Source organism: Somniosus microcephalus, chromosome 6 (assembly GCF_052327205.1).
Source record: "Somniosus microcephalus isolate GS21.2 chromosome 6, FLI_Smic_1.0, whole genome shotgun sequence".
Taxonomy (NCBI): Eukaryota; Metazoa; Chordata; class Chondrichthyes; order Squaliformes; family Somniosidae; genus Somniosus; species Somniosus microcephalus.
The window spans coordinates 49321592-49341735 of NC_140992.1; the positions used below are offsets into that span (position 1 = coordinate 49321592).

Below are 20144 nucleotides of genomic sequence, written 5' to 3' on the forward strand. Positions count from 1 at the left end.
TTCCCTAGAGTTTAGAAGAATGAAAGCTGATCTCATTGAAATGTATAAAATTCTTAAGGGGCTTGACAGGATAGCTACTGGCAGGATGTTTCCCCTGGCTGGGGAGTCAAGAACTAGAAGTCACAGTCTCAAAATAAGGTGTCAGTCATTTAGGACTGAAATGAGGAGAAATGTCTTCACTCAAAATGTCGTGAATCTTTGGAATTCTCTACCCCAGAGGGTTATGGGTGCTCAGTTATTGAGTATATTCAAGACCGAGATCGATAGATTTTTGAATGTTAAGGGAACCAAGGGAAATGGGGATCGCATGGGAAGGTGGAGTTGAGGTAGAAGATCAGTCACGATCTTATTGAATGGTGGAGCAGGCATGAAAGGCCGAATGGTCTACTCCTGCTCCTATTTCTTATGTTCTTATAGGCATGCGGAAGCCTCCAATCTGGAAAAAATCTACGCACTTATTTGAGGGCTCCCGAGGTACGTATAGTTCTGATGCTGGGCCTCTCCAACTCCAAGTGCACAGGGCCTACGTATCCCAGAGGCCCATGCGGTTCGCAAGCTTCCCTGGGATCACATGGGCCATGGGGAGCCAATCAAAGAAGGGAATCTCCCTTCATACACTTGAAAGGTAGACCTGTCAAATATATGAATGGAGATCAATGAAAAAACACAGTAAAACTTTAAATAAATTTTAAAAAAACCATCACCTTTTTATAATTAGTTGAAATTACAATAAATTAAATATTTTAAACAAAAATGTAATTTTTTGAAAAAAATAAAGATTTTTACAGGGCTAAAAATAAACTTACCTTTTTTTAAAAAGTATTTTTAAATGATAAATGACTGAAATTTTTTATTTCTTTTTTACATTTTTTCAACTCTTATCCTGGTAAAAGCAGGCCTTACGCCTGCTTTTACCAGGCATAATAATTCTAAAGGTTTTCTGCGGGCGGAGGGGCTCCAGAAAGCGGAACTATCTGGCCGCAGAGGCCATTCTCTGGGGCAGACGTCCGATCTGTCAAGGGCATTCTTGACAGATCGGAAATGCCGGTTTTCAGCGCATGCCTGAAACCGGCATTTCCGATGTCCCTACGGGTGGGTACACAGCACGTACACACCCGTAGGGATCGAAATATCCAGGCCATTAACTCTTAATACTTCAGGGACATTCAACTATTAACTTTACATCACCGAAAGCAGATTGACTGTCATTTATTAGATTACTAGTTCAAAGACCCTTCAAATGTATGAACAGTAATAAAAAATCTTTCAACTCTTCTCCATGGACAATACACTGCCAATTTTGAGATTTGCTCTGGAGATTAGAGATAATCATTCTCTTTGTGGGGGTGAGGATGGGAAAAGGAGAGTTTAAAATTTGGATATTTAAGAAGCCAATGCTGAAGCTAGGTTGCTAAATGCAATAAAGTCAGGTCAGACTAGGCACCCTATATTGGCAGGAAACACAGATGGACTGCAAGAGATAGGGTACCCCCCCTCGCCCCCCCCCCCCGAAATGGCCCAGTTTGGGTCACTTAACATTACAAATTTAGCTTAGCATCTATCCCTATTCATGATGTGCTAATAATATGCATCATTCTTTTTCATTCGTGTACATGTTTATTTGTTAGTCAGTCAATCAGATTACATGTAAAACTTTCTGGTGATGTGTAAAAATGTTGATTGCCCTCTGTGTAAAGATATAATTCCGGATATCGATTCTAATTTTGCCCCTCACCATCATGAACTTGCGTCGTCGTCTTCATTAGAATTTTGGGAAAAACTATTTTGATTATATGGGGGCCAAAATTTGTTGGCTTGTTCAAAACATGATAAACACCCTGCACCTATTATGTTGAAAGGGGTATGATCTATTCCTGACTGTGAATCTTTAACACCTAAGAGGGCAAACTGGCATTTGGAAATAGAATTGCAGTCAATCAGGCAGTGAAATGTGACTTGTTGCTCTGCATGTTTCAGCTTACTGAATAAAGGTTGTGCTACCATACAAGTAGCTATAGGACAGTGTTAATCAACTCCCCAAAAAGATGCACAGACCACTTAATGGATGTAACTGATTCCACTGACCCCAAGAAGGTATCCACAGCAGATCCAAATTTGTAACACATGCTATGGGCCAACTTTAGCCCTGGTGATAAGTAGGATGTCACTATTAATTGTGCCAACAATGTTTTCTTTCCCTGTTTCTCCTTGGTGGTGACAGGAGAGAGTTACCACTGTGGAATATCAGTCTCTGAGTTAGGTCTATAGATGAATGAATTTATCTTCCTTTTGCCAATGTGACTAAGGGAGGTGGTCTTATCTGTTCTCCAAGAGAGTATTCCTGGGTTGACTATTTTGCCTCCCTCATTTCCTGTTCCTGCCCTCCATTCTACACCTGTTCATATCAAAACAGTTGGGATCATGAAATGTGGGGAATCAAGAGAACAACTCCGCATCTTATATTTTCTGACTGTGAATGGGGTCTAGACAGGAATCCTGTTGCAGACACTCAACATTATGTTGCCAATAAAATGTAGAATATCTCACCTCTTTAAGAGCTACCACTCCTATTAGCTTTCCAATGCTGGTGACATAAGCATGGTTAAGTCCCAAGAGGGAGAACATGGTGTGAGTCTGAAGAGAGACAAGAATCTTTGATCAGATGGTTGATTATAATTCAACAGAAGGCTGGATTTTAACATAGTGATTCATTTATTTAGTTAAAAAAAACTATTTAGTACATTTCAAAAGCAGTTTTGTACCACTTAAAACGTGATTTGAATGATCCATTTTCTTCACACTGGAGTGTGAACCAATATTAATTTTCCCACGTGCTATTCAAGTTGTCAGCAATGGTCAGCACAAAGGTTTTTGCTGACATCATTTTGGGGGGAAAATAATGGAACTTTTCTTTCATGAGAAAATAAAACATCTTGTCAGTCAGCATTGTAAAGAATAAGGGCAGGTTATGATGTTTTGGATGTGTAACCTTCATTAGAATTAATGTTGCTAAAATTCCTGTTAATCTTTCAATCTTTAATTCTGTGAAGGGAAACATCATAACCAGTCTTTTCTCTTTATAAATGCTGATTGACCTGCTGTGCATTCCCAGCACGTTCTCTTTTTATTTCAGACTTCCAGCATTTGCAGTTTTTACTTCTTATAAGAGACATTGAACGAGTTGAAACATATGTAGGGCGACCGTCATTTTAAGGAGCTTATGTTGATTACAAAGAAAAAACAACACAAATGTCTGCAAATTGGCTACTGTTCTGCATAAAGTGTGAGAAGTAACAGCTTTCTATAAAGAATATTCATAGAACTAATTGCTTCATGGGCAATTCTTAAATGTTACTATTCCTATAAATATATATTACTATTGCACCATTTACTTTTTATTTACATTCAAAGAAATCTCAGGCAAGGTGCCTTTAAAGATTGCACAAAAGAAATGGAAGGTGCACCTCCTAGAGCAGCTATCACCATTGCCTCTCAGATCAGCAGTCTGTTCCATCTCGCAACCTCTGCCAGGGAAGAGTAAGATGGACAGAAACATACAGTGGCTATTTGTTCATCTCACTCACCAGCACAATGAAAGCTAGATAGCTGGAGTGCCATTCTAGTCGATACTTAATATTGATGGTGGTATAACAATCGGCCAGCAGCAATGCTTACTTAGGGTAACCCTGCTCATTTGAACAAAGTGTGGAGATGCCGGAGTTGGACTGGGGTGGACAAATGTAAGAAGTCACACAACACCAGGTTATAGTCCAACAGCTTTATTTGAAATCACAAGCTTTCGGAGCGCTGCTCCTTCTTCAGGTGAAGTGGAGAAATGCATAAAGACACAGCTTATATAGTCAGAGAATCATGTCAGATGTTTACAGGTAACCTTTCCAACTGCCATTTATCGCACCTCAGCAGAGAGATAATCACAGCAGTCAAAGGTGTGAATGGTGTCCAAACAGGTCAGTCAGGGAAACATTACATCAAAGAACAATGAGGTGGGGTCACAAGGGGTCAAATATTGCAGATGCTGGGGTCTGTATGAAAAACAGAAAAACAGACAAAAAACATTTTTTTTGGCTGGAAATCACAGCAGGTCAGGCCGCATCTGTGTAGAGAGAACAAGCCAATGTCGACTCGAGTCTGGATGACCCTGCATCAGGTGGGGTTACATGTAGCGTGACATGAACCCAAGATCTCGGTTGAGGCCCTCCTCATGAGTGCGGAACTTGGCTATCAGTTTCTGCTCGACGATTTTGCGTTGTCGTGTGTCTCGAAGGCCACCTTGGAGAATGCTTACCCGAAGATCGGAGGCTGAATGTCCTTGACTGCTGAAGTGTTCCCCGACTGGGAGGGAACACTCCTGCCTGGTGATTGTTGCGCGGTGTCCGTTCATCCGTTGTCGCAGTGTCTGCATGGTTTCGCCGATGTACCATGCTCCGGGGCATCCTTTCCTGCAACGTATGAGGTAGACAACGTTGGCCGAGTCACATGAGTATGTACCATGTACCTGGTGGGTGGTGTCCTCACGTGTGATGATGGTATCTGTGTTGATGATCTGGCATGTCTTGCAGAGGTTGCTGTGGCAGGGTTGTGTGGTGTCGTGGTCGCTGTTCTCCTGAAAGCTGGGTAATTTGCTGCGAACGATGGTCTGTTTGAGGTTAGGCGGCTGTTTGAAAGCGAGTACTTTCCCGGAGCGGAGAAACTACGCCATGTTCTTCGCAGCCTTCAACATGTCATCGATGACGACGAACACCTCGCTAAGGCCATCCCCACGCCTCCACTACTCGCTTTCAAACAGCCAGTTATTTGGCACTAATCCCTTCCTGCCTGGTTTCGGCGGGTCCCAGTGTGGGGCAGGTACTGCTGCCCCTGAAACTTACGTGGAGCGGGGTTTTGGGCGGGATGGTGTCGGGACCACAAAGTCGGGATTTTCCCCCCCCGCACGCCTGAAACCCCACCTGACGACTCCCCAAAAATCTAGCCCTTAGAAACATAGAAGATAGGAGCAGGAGTAGGCCATTTGGACCCTCGAGCCTGCTCCGCCATTCAATGCTATCATGGCTGATCATCCAAATTCAGTACCCGGTCCCTGCTTTCTCCCCATACCCCTTGATCCCTTTAGCCTTAAGAAATATATCCAACTCCTTCTTGAATATATTTAATGTATTGGCCTCTACTGCCTTCTGTGGTAGAGAATTCCACAGGTTCACCACTCTCTGGGTGAAGAAATTCCTCCTCATTTCTGTCCTAAATGGCCTACCCCTTATCCTTAGACTGTGACCCCTGGTTCTGGACTCCCCAACCATCGGGAACATCCTTCCTGCATCTAGTTTGTCCAGTCCTGTCAGAATTTTATAAGTTTCAATGAGATCCCCTCTCATTCTTCTAAACTCCAGCGAGTACAAGCCCAATCGACCCAATCTCTCCTCATACGTCATTTCTGCCATCCCAGGTATCAGCCTGGTGAACCTTCGCTGAACTCCTTCCATGATAAGAATATCCTTCCTCAGCTAAGGCGACCAAAACTGCACACAATACTCAAGATGTGGTCTCACCAAGGCCCTGTACAACTGCAGCAAGACATCTTTGTTCCTGTACTCAAAGCCTCTCGCTACGATACCATTTGCCTTCTTAACCGCCTGCTGCACCTGCATGCTTACTTTCAGCGACTGGTGCACAAGGACACCCAGGTCTCGTTGCACTTCCCCTTCTCCCAATCTATTGCCATTCAGATAATAATCTGTCTTCCTGTTTTTGCCACCAAAGTGGATAACCTCACATTTATCCATGTTATATTGCATCTGCCATGCTTCTGCCCAATCACCCAACCTGTCCAAATCATCCTGTAGTTTCTCGGCATCCTCCTCACAGCACACACGTCCACCCAGCTTTGTGTCGTCTGCAAATTTGGAGATATTACATCTAGTTCCCTTGTCTAGATCATTAATATATATTGTGAATAGCTGGGGTCCAAGGACCGATCCCTGCGGTACCCCACTAGTCACTGCCTGCTACTCGGAAAAAGACCCGTTTATTCCAACTCTTTGCTTTCTGTCCGCCAACCAATTCTCTATCCAAGTCAATACCTTGCCCCCAATCCCATGTGCCTTAACTTTACATGCTAATCTCTTATGCGGGACCTTATCAAAAGCCTTCTGAAAGTCCAAATACACCACATCCACTGGTTCTCCCTTATCTATTTTACCAGTTACATCCTCAAAAAATTCCAGTAGATTAGTCAAGCATGATTTACCTTTTGTAAATCCATGTTGACTTTGTCTGATCCTGTCACTGTTTTCCAGGTGCTCTGCTATTACATCTTTTATAATGGACTCCAGCATTTTCCCCACTACCGATGTCAGGCTTACCAGTCTGTAATTCCCCGTTTTCTCTCTACCACCTTTTTTGAATAGTGGGGTAACATTAGCTACCCTCCAATCCATGGGAACTGTTCCAGATTCCATTGAATGTTGGAAGATGATCAGCAATGCATCTACTATTTCTAGGGCCACTTCCTTAAGTACCCTAGGATGTAGATTATCAGGCCCTGGGGATTTATCTGCCTTCAATCCCATCAATTTCCCCATCACCATTTCCCTACAAATACTGATTTCTTTCAGTTCCTCCCTTTCATCAGACCCTATGTTCCCCGACATCTTTGGGAGGTTATTTGTGTCCTCCTTTGTGAAGACAGAACCAAAATATGTATTTAATTGGTCTGCCATTTCTTTGTTCCCCATTATAAATTCCCCTGATTCTGACTGCAAGGGACCTACGCTTGACTTCACCAATCTTTTTCTCTTCACATATCTATAAAAGCTTTTACAGTCAGTTTTTATGTTCCCTGCAAGCTTACTCTCATATTCTATTTTCCCTTTCTTAATTAATCCCTTTGTCCTCCTTTGTTGAATCCTAAACTGCTCCCAATCCTCAGGTTTACTGCTTTTTCTGGCCAATTTATATGTCCTCTCCTTGGATCTTATGCTATCCCTAATTTCCCTTGTTAGCCACGGTTGAGTCACCTTTTTTGTTTTATTTTTATGCCAAACTGGGATGAACAAATTCTGTAGTTCATCCATGCGATCTTTGAATGTTTGCCATTGCCTATCCACCGTCAACCCTTTGAGTGACATTCCCCAATGAATCCTACCCAACTTGCGCCTCAGACCATCGTAGTTTCTTTTATTTAAATTCAGGACCCTAGTCTCTGAGTCAACGACTTCATTCTCCATCTTAATGAAGAATTCGATCATATTATGATCGCTCCGACCCAAGGGGCCTCGTACAACAAGATTGCTAATTAATCCTTTCTCGTTACATAATACCCAGTCTAAGAGTTTTGCCTGTTGAAGTTTTTCTGTATCCGAGGAGCACGACAGAACTGTAGGATAATGGAGAATTCATCGAGCTCCCGTCAGCTGCAAAATCAAATTAAAAAAAGTGCTTGCTCTAGCTCAAACTTTGCGTTAGTAAATTTAATGAACGTGAACATTGACAATGGTGACAGAAGTGAACAGTATATCGCCGATTTACATTGACTTCTTCCCTGATCAACTATTCTCATCTAGACGCTGTGAGCTGCAGAGTTAGTGATTAGATTATTCATTAAAGGATCATTATTACTCTGCTAACTGTGATTGGCTACTAGTTAGCAAAAAGGCATTCCCACAAAATTGTAGACTTTGTGCACAAGCCACATATTCCTGTGATATCATTAGTGGGCCATTGATTCTGATGAAAAATGGACATTAAATCTATTGTGTGACAGGGGGCATATTATTAATTTCCCTCTTCAATAGCCTCTCACCATCATTCACCCTCCTGCAGTTTGGAAAGAGAAATGATCTGAACCTTTAACTTTTCCATGACAACCATTAATAGCATTCTGTGACTATCTGGCAGAAGGAACGCTTCAAATGAAACCTTTGAGTAGCACTGCATCTTTAAGTAAAAGTAAAATTCTGGTTTATTATCCTGTAAAAGCAGAAAACGGCTACGGAAGAAATGTTATATAAAGTGCAATAGTAAAAACACTACAGAGAGATGATAAAATATCAAGAGCTATTAATAACTCTTCTTCAGATGGGGAAGAGAGTCATACTGTTCTGACTAATGGTCTCTTGTGAAATATTGCCACATTATTTTATTACTTATGAGATCAGTATTTTAATAAATGCACATGCTCATTAGCATCCTGTTCAGAAGACATTACTGGTCACTTAACTGATTAGACACTACACATAGTGCCACATGAAATTTAACATGGTGGCCTTAAAAGAATCAATTGTGCATGTTGTACACAGTGATAGGATATCTTCTAATGATTAAAACTGCTGTTGAGTATGTATGTAAAAAAAACAATGCATCATTCCATTTCAAAATTTATTTATATCATACTGCCAACCCTCTGTGGAGACAAGCAACATGTTACTTTATTATCTTCCTCTTTTAAATATTTATGACAGTAATTCTACACAGCATTATTTGCAATGTTATTGCACTACATGATGAATAACGTGCCTACTGCTGCAACATACACTCACAAATCAGAGGTTTAAACAATCAGACAGCAAACTCAGTGCTGCCCACATAATGAATTATCCACATTAAGGCAATTATTTTTACTTGTAGCAGTGTTTGCTGAAAACCACAGGGACAATGCATCACTTGTTCGACTGTGCAATATCAAGACCCATATATTTTATAGAATCACTACTAATTTTCATCGCAAACTGCACATTTCATATATGAAATAAAACATGCATTTAACCCAGTCAGGATTTTAAGTTGCATGTTCTGTAGCAGAATCCTTTGTTTTTCTAACAATAAATCTCTAATAGCAGTTGCGGCAGGTATATATGCCGGTAAAAATAATACGAGCAGTGGAATCATGACGGCCAAGAACAGGCGTAGTGGTTATGTCACTAGACTAGTAAGCCAGAGGCTCAGTCAAATGCTCTGAGGATATGGGTTCAAATCCCACCACGGCAGCTGGTGGAATTTAAATTCAATTCAATTTAACTCTGGAATTAAATGTTAGTCTTAGTAATGGCGACCATGATACCATTGTCGATTGTTGCAAAAACTCATCTGGTTCACTAATGTCCTTTAGGGAAGGAAATCTGCCGTCCTTACCTGGTCTGGCCTACATGTGACTCCAGACCCACAGCAATGTGGTTGACTCTTAATGCCCTCTGAAATGGCCTAGCAAGCCACTCAGTTGTAAACAACCGCTACGAAAAACAATAAGAATAAAACCGGACGGACCACCCGGCATCGACCTCGGCACCGGAAACGACAACGACAACGGCAAACCCAGCCCTGTCGACCCTGCAAAGTCCTCCTTACCAACATCTGGGGGCTTGTGACAAAAGTGGGAGAGCTGTCTCACAGACTAGTCAAGCAACAGCCTGACATAGTCATAATTACCGAATCATACCTTACAACCAATGTCCCAGACACCACCATCACCATCCCTGGGTATGTCCTGTCCCACCGGCAGGACAGACCCACCAGAGGTGGTGGCACCGTGGTATACAGTCGGGAGGGAGTAGCCCTGGGAGTCCTCAACATTGACTCAGGACCCCATGAGGTCTCATGGCATCAAGTCAAACATGGGCAAGGAAACCTCCTGCTGATTACCACCTGCCACCCTCCCTCAGCTGATGAATCAGTACTCCTTCATGTTGAACACCAATTGGAAGAAGCACTGAGAGTAGCAAGGGCACAAAATGTCCTCTGGGTGGGGGACTTCAATGTCCATCACCAAGAGTGGCTCGGTAGCACCACAACTGACCGAGCTGGCCGAGTCCTAAAGGACATAGCTGCCAGACTGGGTCTGCGACAGGTGGTGAGGGAACCAACAAGAGGGGAAAACCTACTTGATCTTGTCCTCACCAATCTACCTGTTGCAGATGCATCTGTCCATGACAGCACTGGTGGAAGTGACCACCGCACAGTCCTTGTGGAGGCAAAGTCCCATCTTCATGTTGAGGATACCCTCCACTGTGTTGTGTGGCACTACCACCGTGCTAAATGGGACAGATTTCGAACAGATCTGGCAACTCAAAACTGGGCATCCATGAGGCGCTGTGGGCCATCAGCAGCAGCAGAATTGTATTCAACCACAATCTGTAACCTCATGGCCCGGCATATCCCTCACTCTACCATTACCATCAAGCCGGGAGATCAACCCTGGTTTAACGAAGAGTGCAGGAGAGCATGCCGGAAACAGCACCAGGCATACCGAAAAATGAGGTGTCAACCTGGTGAGGCTACAACACAGGACTACTTGCATGCCAAACAATGGAAGCAACATGCGATAGACAGAGCTAAGCGATCTCACAACCATCAGATCATATCAAAGCTCTGCAGTCCTGCCACATCCAGTCGTGAGTGGTGGTGGACAATTAAACAGTTAACAGGAGGAGGAGGCTCCAAAAATATCCCCATCCTCAATGATGGTGGAGCCCAGCACGTGAGTGCAAAAGACAAGGCTGAAGCATTTGCAACTATCTTCAGCCAGAAGTGCCGAGTGGATGATCCATCTCGGTCTCCTCCTGAGGTCCCCAGCATCACAGATGCCAGTCTTCAACCCATTCAATTCACTCCACGTGATGTCAAGAAATGGCTGAAGACACTGGATACTGCAAAGGCTATGGGCCCTGACAACATTCCGGCAATAGTACTGAAGACTTGTGCTCCAGAACTAGCTGCGCCCCTAGCCAGCTACAACACTGGCATCTACCCGGCAATGCGGAAAATTGCCCAAGTATGTCCTGTCTACAAAAAGCAGGACAAATCCGACCCAGCCAATTACCGTCCCATCAGTCTACTCTCAATCATCAGCAAAGTGATGGAAGGTGTCGTCGACAGTGCTATCAAGCGGCACTTACTCAGCAATAACCTGCTAACTGATGCCCAGTTTGGGTTCCGCCAGGGCCACTCAGCTCCTGACCTCATTACAGCCTTGGTCCAAACATGGACAAAAGAGCTGAACTCAAGAGGTGAGGTGAGAGTGACTGCCCTTGACATCAAGGCAGCATTTGATCGAGTGTGGCATCAAGGAGCCCTAGCAAAACTGAAGTCAATGGGAATCAAGGGGAAAACTCTCCATTGGTTTGAATCATACCTAGCTCAAAGGAAGTTGGCTGTGGTTGTTGGAGGTCATTCATCTCAATCACATGACAGGAGTTCCTCAGGGCAGTGTCCTAGGCCCAACCATCTTCAGCTGTTTCATCAATGACCTTCCCTCCATCATAAGGTCAGAAGTGGGGATGTTCGCTGATGATTGCACACTGTTCAGCACCATTCGAGACTCGTCAGATACTGACGCAGTCCGTGTCCATATGCAGCAAGACCTGGACAACATTCAGACTTGGGCTGACAAGTGGCAAGTAACATTCGCACCACACAAGTGCCAGGCAATGACCATCTCCAACAAGCGAGACTCTAACCATCTCCCCTTGACATTCAATGGCATTACCATTGCTGAATCCCCCACTATCAACATTCTGGGGGTTACCATTGATCAGAAACTGAACTGGACCAGCTATATAAATACTGTGGCTACAAGAGCAGGCCAGAGGCTGGGAATTCTGCGGCGAGTGTCTCACCTCCTGACTCCCCAAAGCCTTTCCACCATCTACAAGGCACAAGTCAGGAGTGTGATGGAATACTCTCCACTTGCCTGGATGAGTGCAGCTCCAACAACACTCAAGAAGCTCGACACCATTCAGGATAAAGCAGCCCGCTTGATTGGCACTCCATCCACCACCTTCAACATTCACTCCCTCCACCACCGGCGCACTGTGGCTGCAGTGTGTACCATCTACAAGATGCACTGCAGCAACTTGCCAAAGCTCCTTCAACAGCACCTTCCAAACCCGCGACCTCTACCACTTAGAAGGACAAGGGCAGCAGACGCATGGGAACATCACCACCTACAAGTTCCCCTCCAAGCCACACACCATCCTGACTTGGACCTGTATCGCCGTTCCTTCACTGTCGCTGGGCCAAAATCTTGGATCTCCCTTCTTAACAGCATTGTGGGTGTACCTACACCATATGGACTGCAGTGTTTCAAGAAGGCGGCTCACCACCACTTTCTCAAGGGCAATTAGGGATGAGCACTAAATGCAGGCCTAGCCAGCCAGCGACGCCCACATCCCATCAATGAATTAAAAAAAAAAGTCTGAGTGGGCAGTGCAGCAGTCATCGCATCATTCATCATGCAATGCAATAACAATGCAAATATTAACACGGTAAAATCTTTTAGACACTACTAAAGGAAACCACTGCATGAAGAAATCTGAACTAATGAAAAGCAAAAAAACTGCAGATGCTGGAATTCTGAAACAAGAACAGAAAAGGCTGGGATCTATCAACAGGCCAGGCAGTATCTGTGGAGAGAAGAGACGAGTTAATGTTTCGGGTATGGGCCCTTCTTCAAAACTGAGAGGTTTCTTCCTGTTTGGGAGCTCTTTGGGATGTCCTGACGTCGTGAAAAGCGCTGTATAAATAGAAGTCTTATTTCAATGGGATGAAAATCGGGTGGGCTCTACAACAGACAGGTAATCCACTCCACCACATTACTGCCCAGGTGGTGAAGGTGAATATTAGTCCCATAGTTTCAAAAACAATAAGATCTAGTTTCTGGCTAATTGCATATCCACGCAAAACAGTACCAGTCTCTCAGATGAAATGCTTCATTGACAATTGTTTCTAAATGCCATAATTAATTTTCAAAAATATTTTATTAAAATTCTAATTACTTTTAATGAAAATGCACTGAGTAATATTAAACTAATACCCACATCACAGATTAGCTATTTAGCTAATAACCTGTTCTGCAGCAACTTCAATGGATTTGAATCCACTGGAGCAAAACCTGCACGAAGTGGATTTAGCAATGCAGCAAGCAAAAGGAATCTAATGTTTCTTGCCTTATGTAGAGATGTCCATTCTACAAGTTGGAAGGGTGCTGGGTCGATCTTACAATTGTTGAAGTCCACCTGTTCATCAAACTGTTTTTCCTCCCATTCAACAGTCTAGGGAAATATTTGTAATTATTAAATTGCTGTTAGTGTTTTGGGGTTCACGACTGAATTCAGTGCAGCAAAATGAAATAGAATTCCAATCAGACAATGAGTTGTGGCACTTTGCTGTGTGCTATAGACTTCGGAATACATTCATTTAGCCTAGTGTTTCATCTGTTATTACTGGAGAGATGAAGTAAAGGATATCAGGACACCTTAGAAATTCTAGTTATAGGGACAAACTCAATATCAATTCAGTAGACACTAACAGCTTCACCGATGCTTTGCTGTGATTCTTTCGGACTATTTTCATCTTGAAAGCAAGTTGAAAATCCCAATCAACTTCTCAATTCCTTTCCTTTAACTACTCCAATGCCACACAATTGTTCATCAATTATATTGGAAATTATGGTCATTGGCAAGGAAGTGGCTAACTAAAGTTAGTTAAAATAGTTGTTTGTTTACTACTGTACTAGCTCTTTAGTTATACATGGAGGTAGATTCCTTATAATGAAATGCAGTACAAAACAATGTTCACAAAATTTTAAACCACCCCATTACATATTGGTGTACTTGTCATTATTTAACTCTATATAGGATTTTATTCAGTTCAAACTAGCAGATAATGTAGGAAAATCAATATTCTATTGGGGAATTCATCATACTCCACTGATACAGACTAAATGAATACATGCATAATTACATACATACATAATTCCTATCCTACTGCATATAATTAATTTTACCATACTGTCAAAAGTTACCCACAGTTTTAATCAGAACTGGTCTCACAGACAGCAGAAGTAGCACTGGTATAAGGTAGTTTCTCAGGTGGGGAAAAAGTGGTCACTATGTTGCAAGGTGTGCTAAGACATCAGCACAGATGTAGTTAAAACCAACAAGAGGATCCAGAATATGTCTGTTCCACTATCTGTCAAACTATTTTAGATCTTATTAGAGAAGCCAGGGTTATAATTACAAGCTAGACACTGACAAACCCTCAGCTCTTTTTATTTCACCATCTGGCTGTTGAAAGATCATTAACTGCAGGGCTGTATAAATAATATGGTATTAGTCCCACTACACTTTTCCCACTTGCTGTGTATCTTTTTGACAAGCAAGGAGGAAGTAATTCACCTAAAGGCACAATCTTCAAAGAAAGTTGAAAGGAGGTGGAATGAATTACCCTAATGGAACTGAAGTGGCTTCAGGGGAAAGAAATTTGCACCTTCACCTTAACAATAATCTTAAGAGGTTTTAGAGATATTTGAAATCTATCTTTGTGGTCTTCAGGGTAGATACTCTTTAAAAGTTACAAATATTATTCTGCCGCTATCAGATCAATACAGCTTTTTAAAGGCAAAATGTACATATTTGGCATTTTGTAGAAATGGCTCTTTCAGCAGGCCTGTAGCCGAATTCATCTTAATGGTCCGGATTTTGCTGTCAGCGGTGAAGGAACAGTGCTTGCTGTTCACCTTGCTGACAGTGGCACACGGAGTTTTCACGGGCTTTTGAGTAGAGACTTGCTGTCATCGTGTGTCTGTCCCAGCGCAGAGCCCTCTACAAGGGATCTGTAGCGTCTGTGAGCAGGGCAATCAGCAGCGAGTCTCTTCAATGAATCAGATTGAAGAATTCTCACTGAGACATGTAGAGTCTAAACCAGGAAGTATAAACTAGGAAGCATAAATTAGATTTAAATCATTGTAAAATCATGCACAGAAAGCGTAAGATCATGTACAGAAAGCGAAGTAAAGATTGGAAAAGAAAGATGGGATTAGGAGAGAGAGATAAAAGAGACAAAAAGAAAAAGTAAAAAGAAAATTATTTTAATTTAAAAAAAAATCTCCAACATTAATTAAATTCTGAAGGAATGAGACTGCACACTTGTAAAATTAAATCTTCATGGTCAGCGAGGTTGTTTCATAGAATCATAGACATTTACGGCACAGAAGGAGGCCTTTCGGCCTATCATGTCTGTGCTGGAAAATATATTCATGGGAGATGTTTGTATGAGGCCCTGGGTTCAATCCCAAAGCATGCACTCTACCACTGAGTTACATCTCTCTCTCAAAAATCTGAAGTCAAATTCCCAAACAAAGAAGTTTGCCAAGGTGGGATTTGAATTCAAGCATTCATGAATTATTAGCCCAGGCCTCTGGATTCCTAATCCAGTAACATAACCACTACACTACTGCACCCTTGGCAGTAATTATGACTCATCATGCCATTAAAAATTCACTTACTCCTGAATGCACCAGCCCTCAACTTTTCTAGGGTGTTTAGTGGGTAATTAGTGGATAAGTACCCCAACTTCTCGTCCTTACATTGATTTTAATGTCGAGTTTATCGGCGAGGTACTGTTATAGTGCAGCCTGTGGAGGAACAAGGTAACTTGGACTGCAACCAGATTTCAGCGTTTAACTGCGCATGTGCGCACTCCAGAAGTTGCTGTCCCATTACTCCATTAAAACAGTGAGTGCTGTTAGCCTCGCTGTTATTCACAATGCAAAATCCTAGACCTATTATGCAGAATGGTTTATTGCTATATGTGGGAGACTGCCATGATGCTTAGTTTAAGGGAGGATTTGTTGAGCTTGGTACCATTTAAAATATTCCTTCAGGAAATTGCACTTCCACTGGAAGGAAATCGAATATGGGCATGTATGTGACATGACATAAAAAAAAATCAAAAACAAGAAAAGGTCATTTAGTTCATCAAAGTCATCTAATACCCCATCTCCCAGCCCAGCCAACTTTTATTTGAATAACCTGAATGTTTGTGTCTCTACTAACTTCTTAAATATTAGTCCAAACATTTATCACTCTTTTTTAAAAAAGGTAGAACCATAGAAGTTTACAGAACAGAAGGAGGCCATTTGTTCCAGTGTGTCTGTGGGCTCTTGGCTAGAATAATCCAAAACTGATCCCACTGCTCTGCTCTCGCCCCACAGCTCTGTATCTTTCTCTGCTTTAAACATTTAACCGATTTTCCCTTAAAAGATGCATTAGACTGGAATTTCTTGGACTGCACTTACGCGGAAATTACACTAAAATTTAGGTTGGTTTATGCGCCGCTTTTGCCGATCATTTGCCTATGACAGAATGTAAAGCCGGTGTAAAATTCACGTCACTGAAACATTGCGACATGCAAATTTCCTTGCTCATGTGTGCCGCTTCTGAGATACGTCCACTGGAACCCTCTGCTGCTCATTTACATAGCCCCTCCCCCAACCCCCATGCAAAAGACCCACTTGCACAAGTCTCCTGGATTTACATGAATGATGTGCTGGCGCAGCATGACCCGAAGTCTCATGATATTGGCGTAACTAAGATTTCTGAAGTTTGATCGTGGTTTTCTTCACAATTTTCTTCACAAAGTGCAAATGAAGTGCCACCAATAAGGGAAATATACAGGGATGCCATCTTCTGCATTGGTGCCTCACTCTCAGTGCCTCTTGGCTCTGCCGCTCCTCTTTGTCTGCTATTATTATGCAGAACGGGGGTATACCTATTAAGAAGGACACACTAACTACTTAGCCCTACTGAACATATGCGGGGTACGGGGTCCAAAAAACTTCAGATGCATTTTGGTTAAGTATAGTGCAGATTTCAGTGAGAATTTAAAAATAAAAATTGTGGAGAAAACCACGATCAAACTGAACACAACTCTAAAAATGTGTACTGACTAGTATAATTTAGTGTAACTTTCTAGACTTTAATCCCAGTGTTCTGGACATATATCCCAGCATTTTTAATTGCTTTGTCACATTATCCGGACATTGAAAGTAACAAGCTAATTATTACTTCTAAGTTCCTTTCTGATTCTCCTCGTATTAATTCAATTCCATCTATTGCATACGTTTGTCTCTCATCTTTTTGATCTGTTTGCTATCCTTTACTTTTACTAATGTTACATTTACTACATAACTGATTTAAATCATTTGCTAACCTTTAGCTGCATTCTCTACTGCTCTCGTTATTAGGGTATCAGCAAATCTGACAAGCTTCTAGTTAGTTTTGACTTTCAGGTAATTTCCATAATTAAAAACAATAGGGGTTCAAGTACTGAGCCCTGCAGACTCCACTCAACTCCTCCTTCCAATATGGCATGATGGCAAGCACAATGTACGTGCATTCAAAACATTAGTCACCTTACTAAGTACTGTACAGAGATACTCAATTATAGTAAGTCTGAATGTATCGAAAAAGCCCAGGAATCCAATTTATTTATTAGATAACTGAGTAGAATAACATTTCTACAGTAAAATCACTGTCCACTTATGAAAATTTATGATGCTAATCTTCCATTGCTCAATCAAAAGCACTGGTTATGCATACTTAACCGATCAATACCTCCAATTGTTAAGAATTTATAAGAAATTGTTAATGGGCCAAATTTTTAAATTAATGTGCATTAATGGGGTTTCTACAGATCTTCTGTCGAAGTTACAGCAGTGGAGTGGACACAACTTTTTTAGATATTAGTGACAGAACAGTTTAGAGTTAGAAACAACTGTAACAAGAGCAGGTGTCTCAAATTTAACTTGACACAAACTGTGAACACAGAAAGACTGGGAGAACTTCAATTTGGGTATCAACAGGCAAATAAGAAATAAGCCTGATACGTGCTCCAGAAACTGGCTCAGCGATAGTTAACTCAGCATTCGAACTGCGGTAGATAAGGGACAGAGTTCCAGGTAACAACATTGACTGGGAGACAGCTTCAAGGTTACAAAAGCTGTGTGAAGTTTTGCTGCTGATATTGCAGACTTTACTTAAAGTACTAACAACTGTTTCTTCAGTATAAATCTTGCATGGGTCTGACAACCCAGCCACATCTATCGAATATTGTAGAGGATGTATTCTGACCAACTCTGCTGGTCTGCAAATGCTTAGGGCTGCACTGAATCAAAGGATTAGATTAGTAAGTATTTTTTTGAAACCTGCCAATCAAGGTGACAATATTCTAGCACTGGATGAATTTAGTCTTTTTTATATCATCAAAGTTATTGATAATGACAAGTAGGGCCAAGATTTTTTTTGAGGATTCCTATTCTTCTATGAGCTTTTCCAGTTACCTTTGTCACTTGTTTGCTTCAGTGCCGATCAGATGCGATGAACAAGTCAAAGCACTGAATGTTTGTAATTGTAGAGAGTTTGCAACCGTTGTAGAGGATTAAACATATTAAAAGTATGTTGGCTTCATTAATAATCATTGAGAGCATAAGAAAGCAAAGCATGAATGAAGATTGTTGGACAAATCAAACCAATTCCTTACATTGATCACACACAATATGTTCATGGTGGACTCCCATCAACTTATTTAGTCTCCTGAGGGAGGCATCAATCTAATATTACAGACTAGAATAACCAGCCCTGATCAGCTGTATTGCAAGGGTGACATTTTCTTGGTCCTGTTAATGCAAATGTGTTGCCCCACTCCTGATAACATTAGCAGAGAATGTATTCATCGTGGTCTATCTTTATTTTTATAACCTTCTAACTTGTTCTTCAACAGGTACTGATTCAGTTACTTCTTTAAAAAAGAAAAGAATTAATTAACAGCATTAACTGAGTTTTCTGGAAGTCTGTTCGTCATTTGCTAATTTTAGCAAAAAGTGGAGGAAAATATAACCCACAGTTAAAACTCTATAGAGGGCTGGCTTACCTCAGATACAGTCATGTTATCTTCAATTGCATATGGATCCTGAACCAAAACAAATAAATATCAATCAATATTTAACAATTTCATACATGTAAGATGTAAGTGGCCTCTTACAATATACATGCGTATTTTGAGACACATCCAATCTAGAACCTTGCAAACAAAAATGTCTTGACATAACAATAAAGTTAGAGGGCAATGCACAACAGATTGTCCATTAATTCATCCATTGGTGTACATACCATGTGATATTCTTCACACATCCCAAAGTCCCTCTGGAGAGTGAAATAAAGAGAACCTGGGAGCCTCTTTGGATCAGGGAGTACAATGGTAATTATATTTTTAGTACTAAGAATAATGGTTTGAGCTACGATTCTGCAACTCAAGTCTATTTGTACTCTCAATGTGCCCAATTTTCAGCACATCAATGTATTCAAGGAATAAAAGGGAAAATAAAATTTTTCTGCTTCAGATGTCTTTGCCAAGTTATATAGCAATCCAGTATTTACTTAATGTGTTGTTGACACAAACAAAAGTCAACCTTTTAATTTTGACAGTCTGTCCTATCTGGATAGCTCTGTTCCCATCTGTGGTGTCTAACTGAAACTTTAGCTGCTCATAGGCCACCTGGACATAATTCTCAACAGTGGTGGGTTTAGATCAAGAACATACCAGTGATAAATCAAAATGCAGTATTATTTCATAATTGAACAAATACAAATTGTTAATACTAATTAAAATCCTGTATCGGAAGTTCTTCCTGAAGCTAAATACTATTCCCATCATATTAAGCTATTACTATAAAACTGCAGTATCCATAATGAGTGTGATCCTTTCTGTTGCCCATATGGAATGTGACACATCATGAAAATTTTTTACAATTAAGTGTTCAATTTAAACGATATATTGCCACATATTGCCTCCATATTAACACAAATTATTCACCTTTATTAAAATGAGTTAATTATTTAGGGAGTTGATCTATTTGATTTCAGATTAATGGGCACCATTCTAACTAGCAAGGGTTGACAAAAACAATACAACATGAGTAGGTTTTGTCGACAGAAAGTGGAGGCAGATGCAAGATTTTTTAATATATTATATACAATTCCTCTTACTCACACCTATTTCCTATTGTTATGATAACTTTGGTGACATTGGCAACACTTAACAGGTTAATGCCTGAAGCATAATGGCGGCACCTACTTTTGTGATAACACTGATATCCCTACTATTCAGTCGTCCCACCATTAGTGACGCGCGTCGCCCACACCTGCTTGCCATTTTGTCCTGTTACTTTTTTTTAGCTGTATTTGTTGTAACATTTCCTCCTACTAAGTATGAATAAGACCACAGAAGATTCTTTATCCTTCTATATCTCAAGGGACGATGGGAATAACTAGACATTAACACCACCTCAAAGATGCGAG

At 41.3% G+C, this 20144-nt stretch overlaps 1 protein-coding gene across 1 annotated transcript in view; it reads right to left on the minus strand.

The window, feature by feature from the left end:
* Positions 1 to 20144, minus strand: part of LOC147115698 (chloride channel protein 2-like) — a 644493-nt gene that overhangs the window by 8859 nt on the left and 615490 nt on the right. Inside the window, exons 21-23 of the mRNA XM_085990183.1 lie at positions 18718 to 18756; positions 12954 to 13058; positions 2548 to 2634 (exon numbers count right to left, since the gene is read on the minus strand). Coding sequence (XP_085846309.1) covers positions 2548 to 2634; positions 12954 to 13058; positions 18718 to 18756 — 231 coding nt within the window. The remainder of the gene's footprint in view (positions 1 to 2547; positions 2635 to 12953; positions 13059 to 18717; positions 18757 to 20144) is intronic.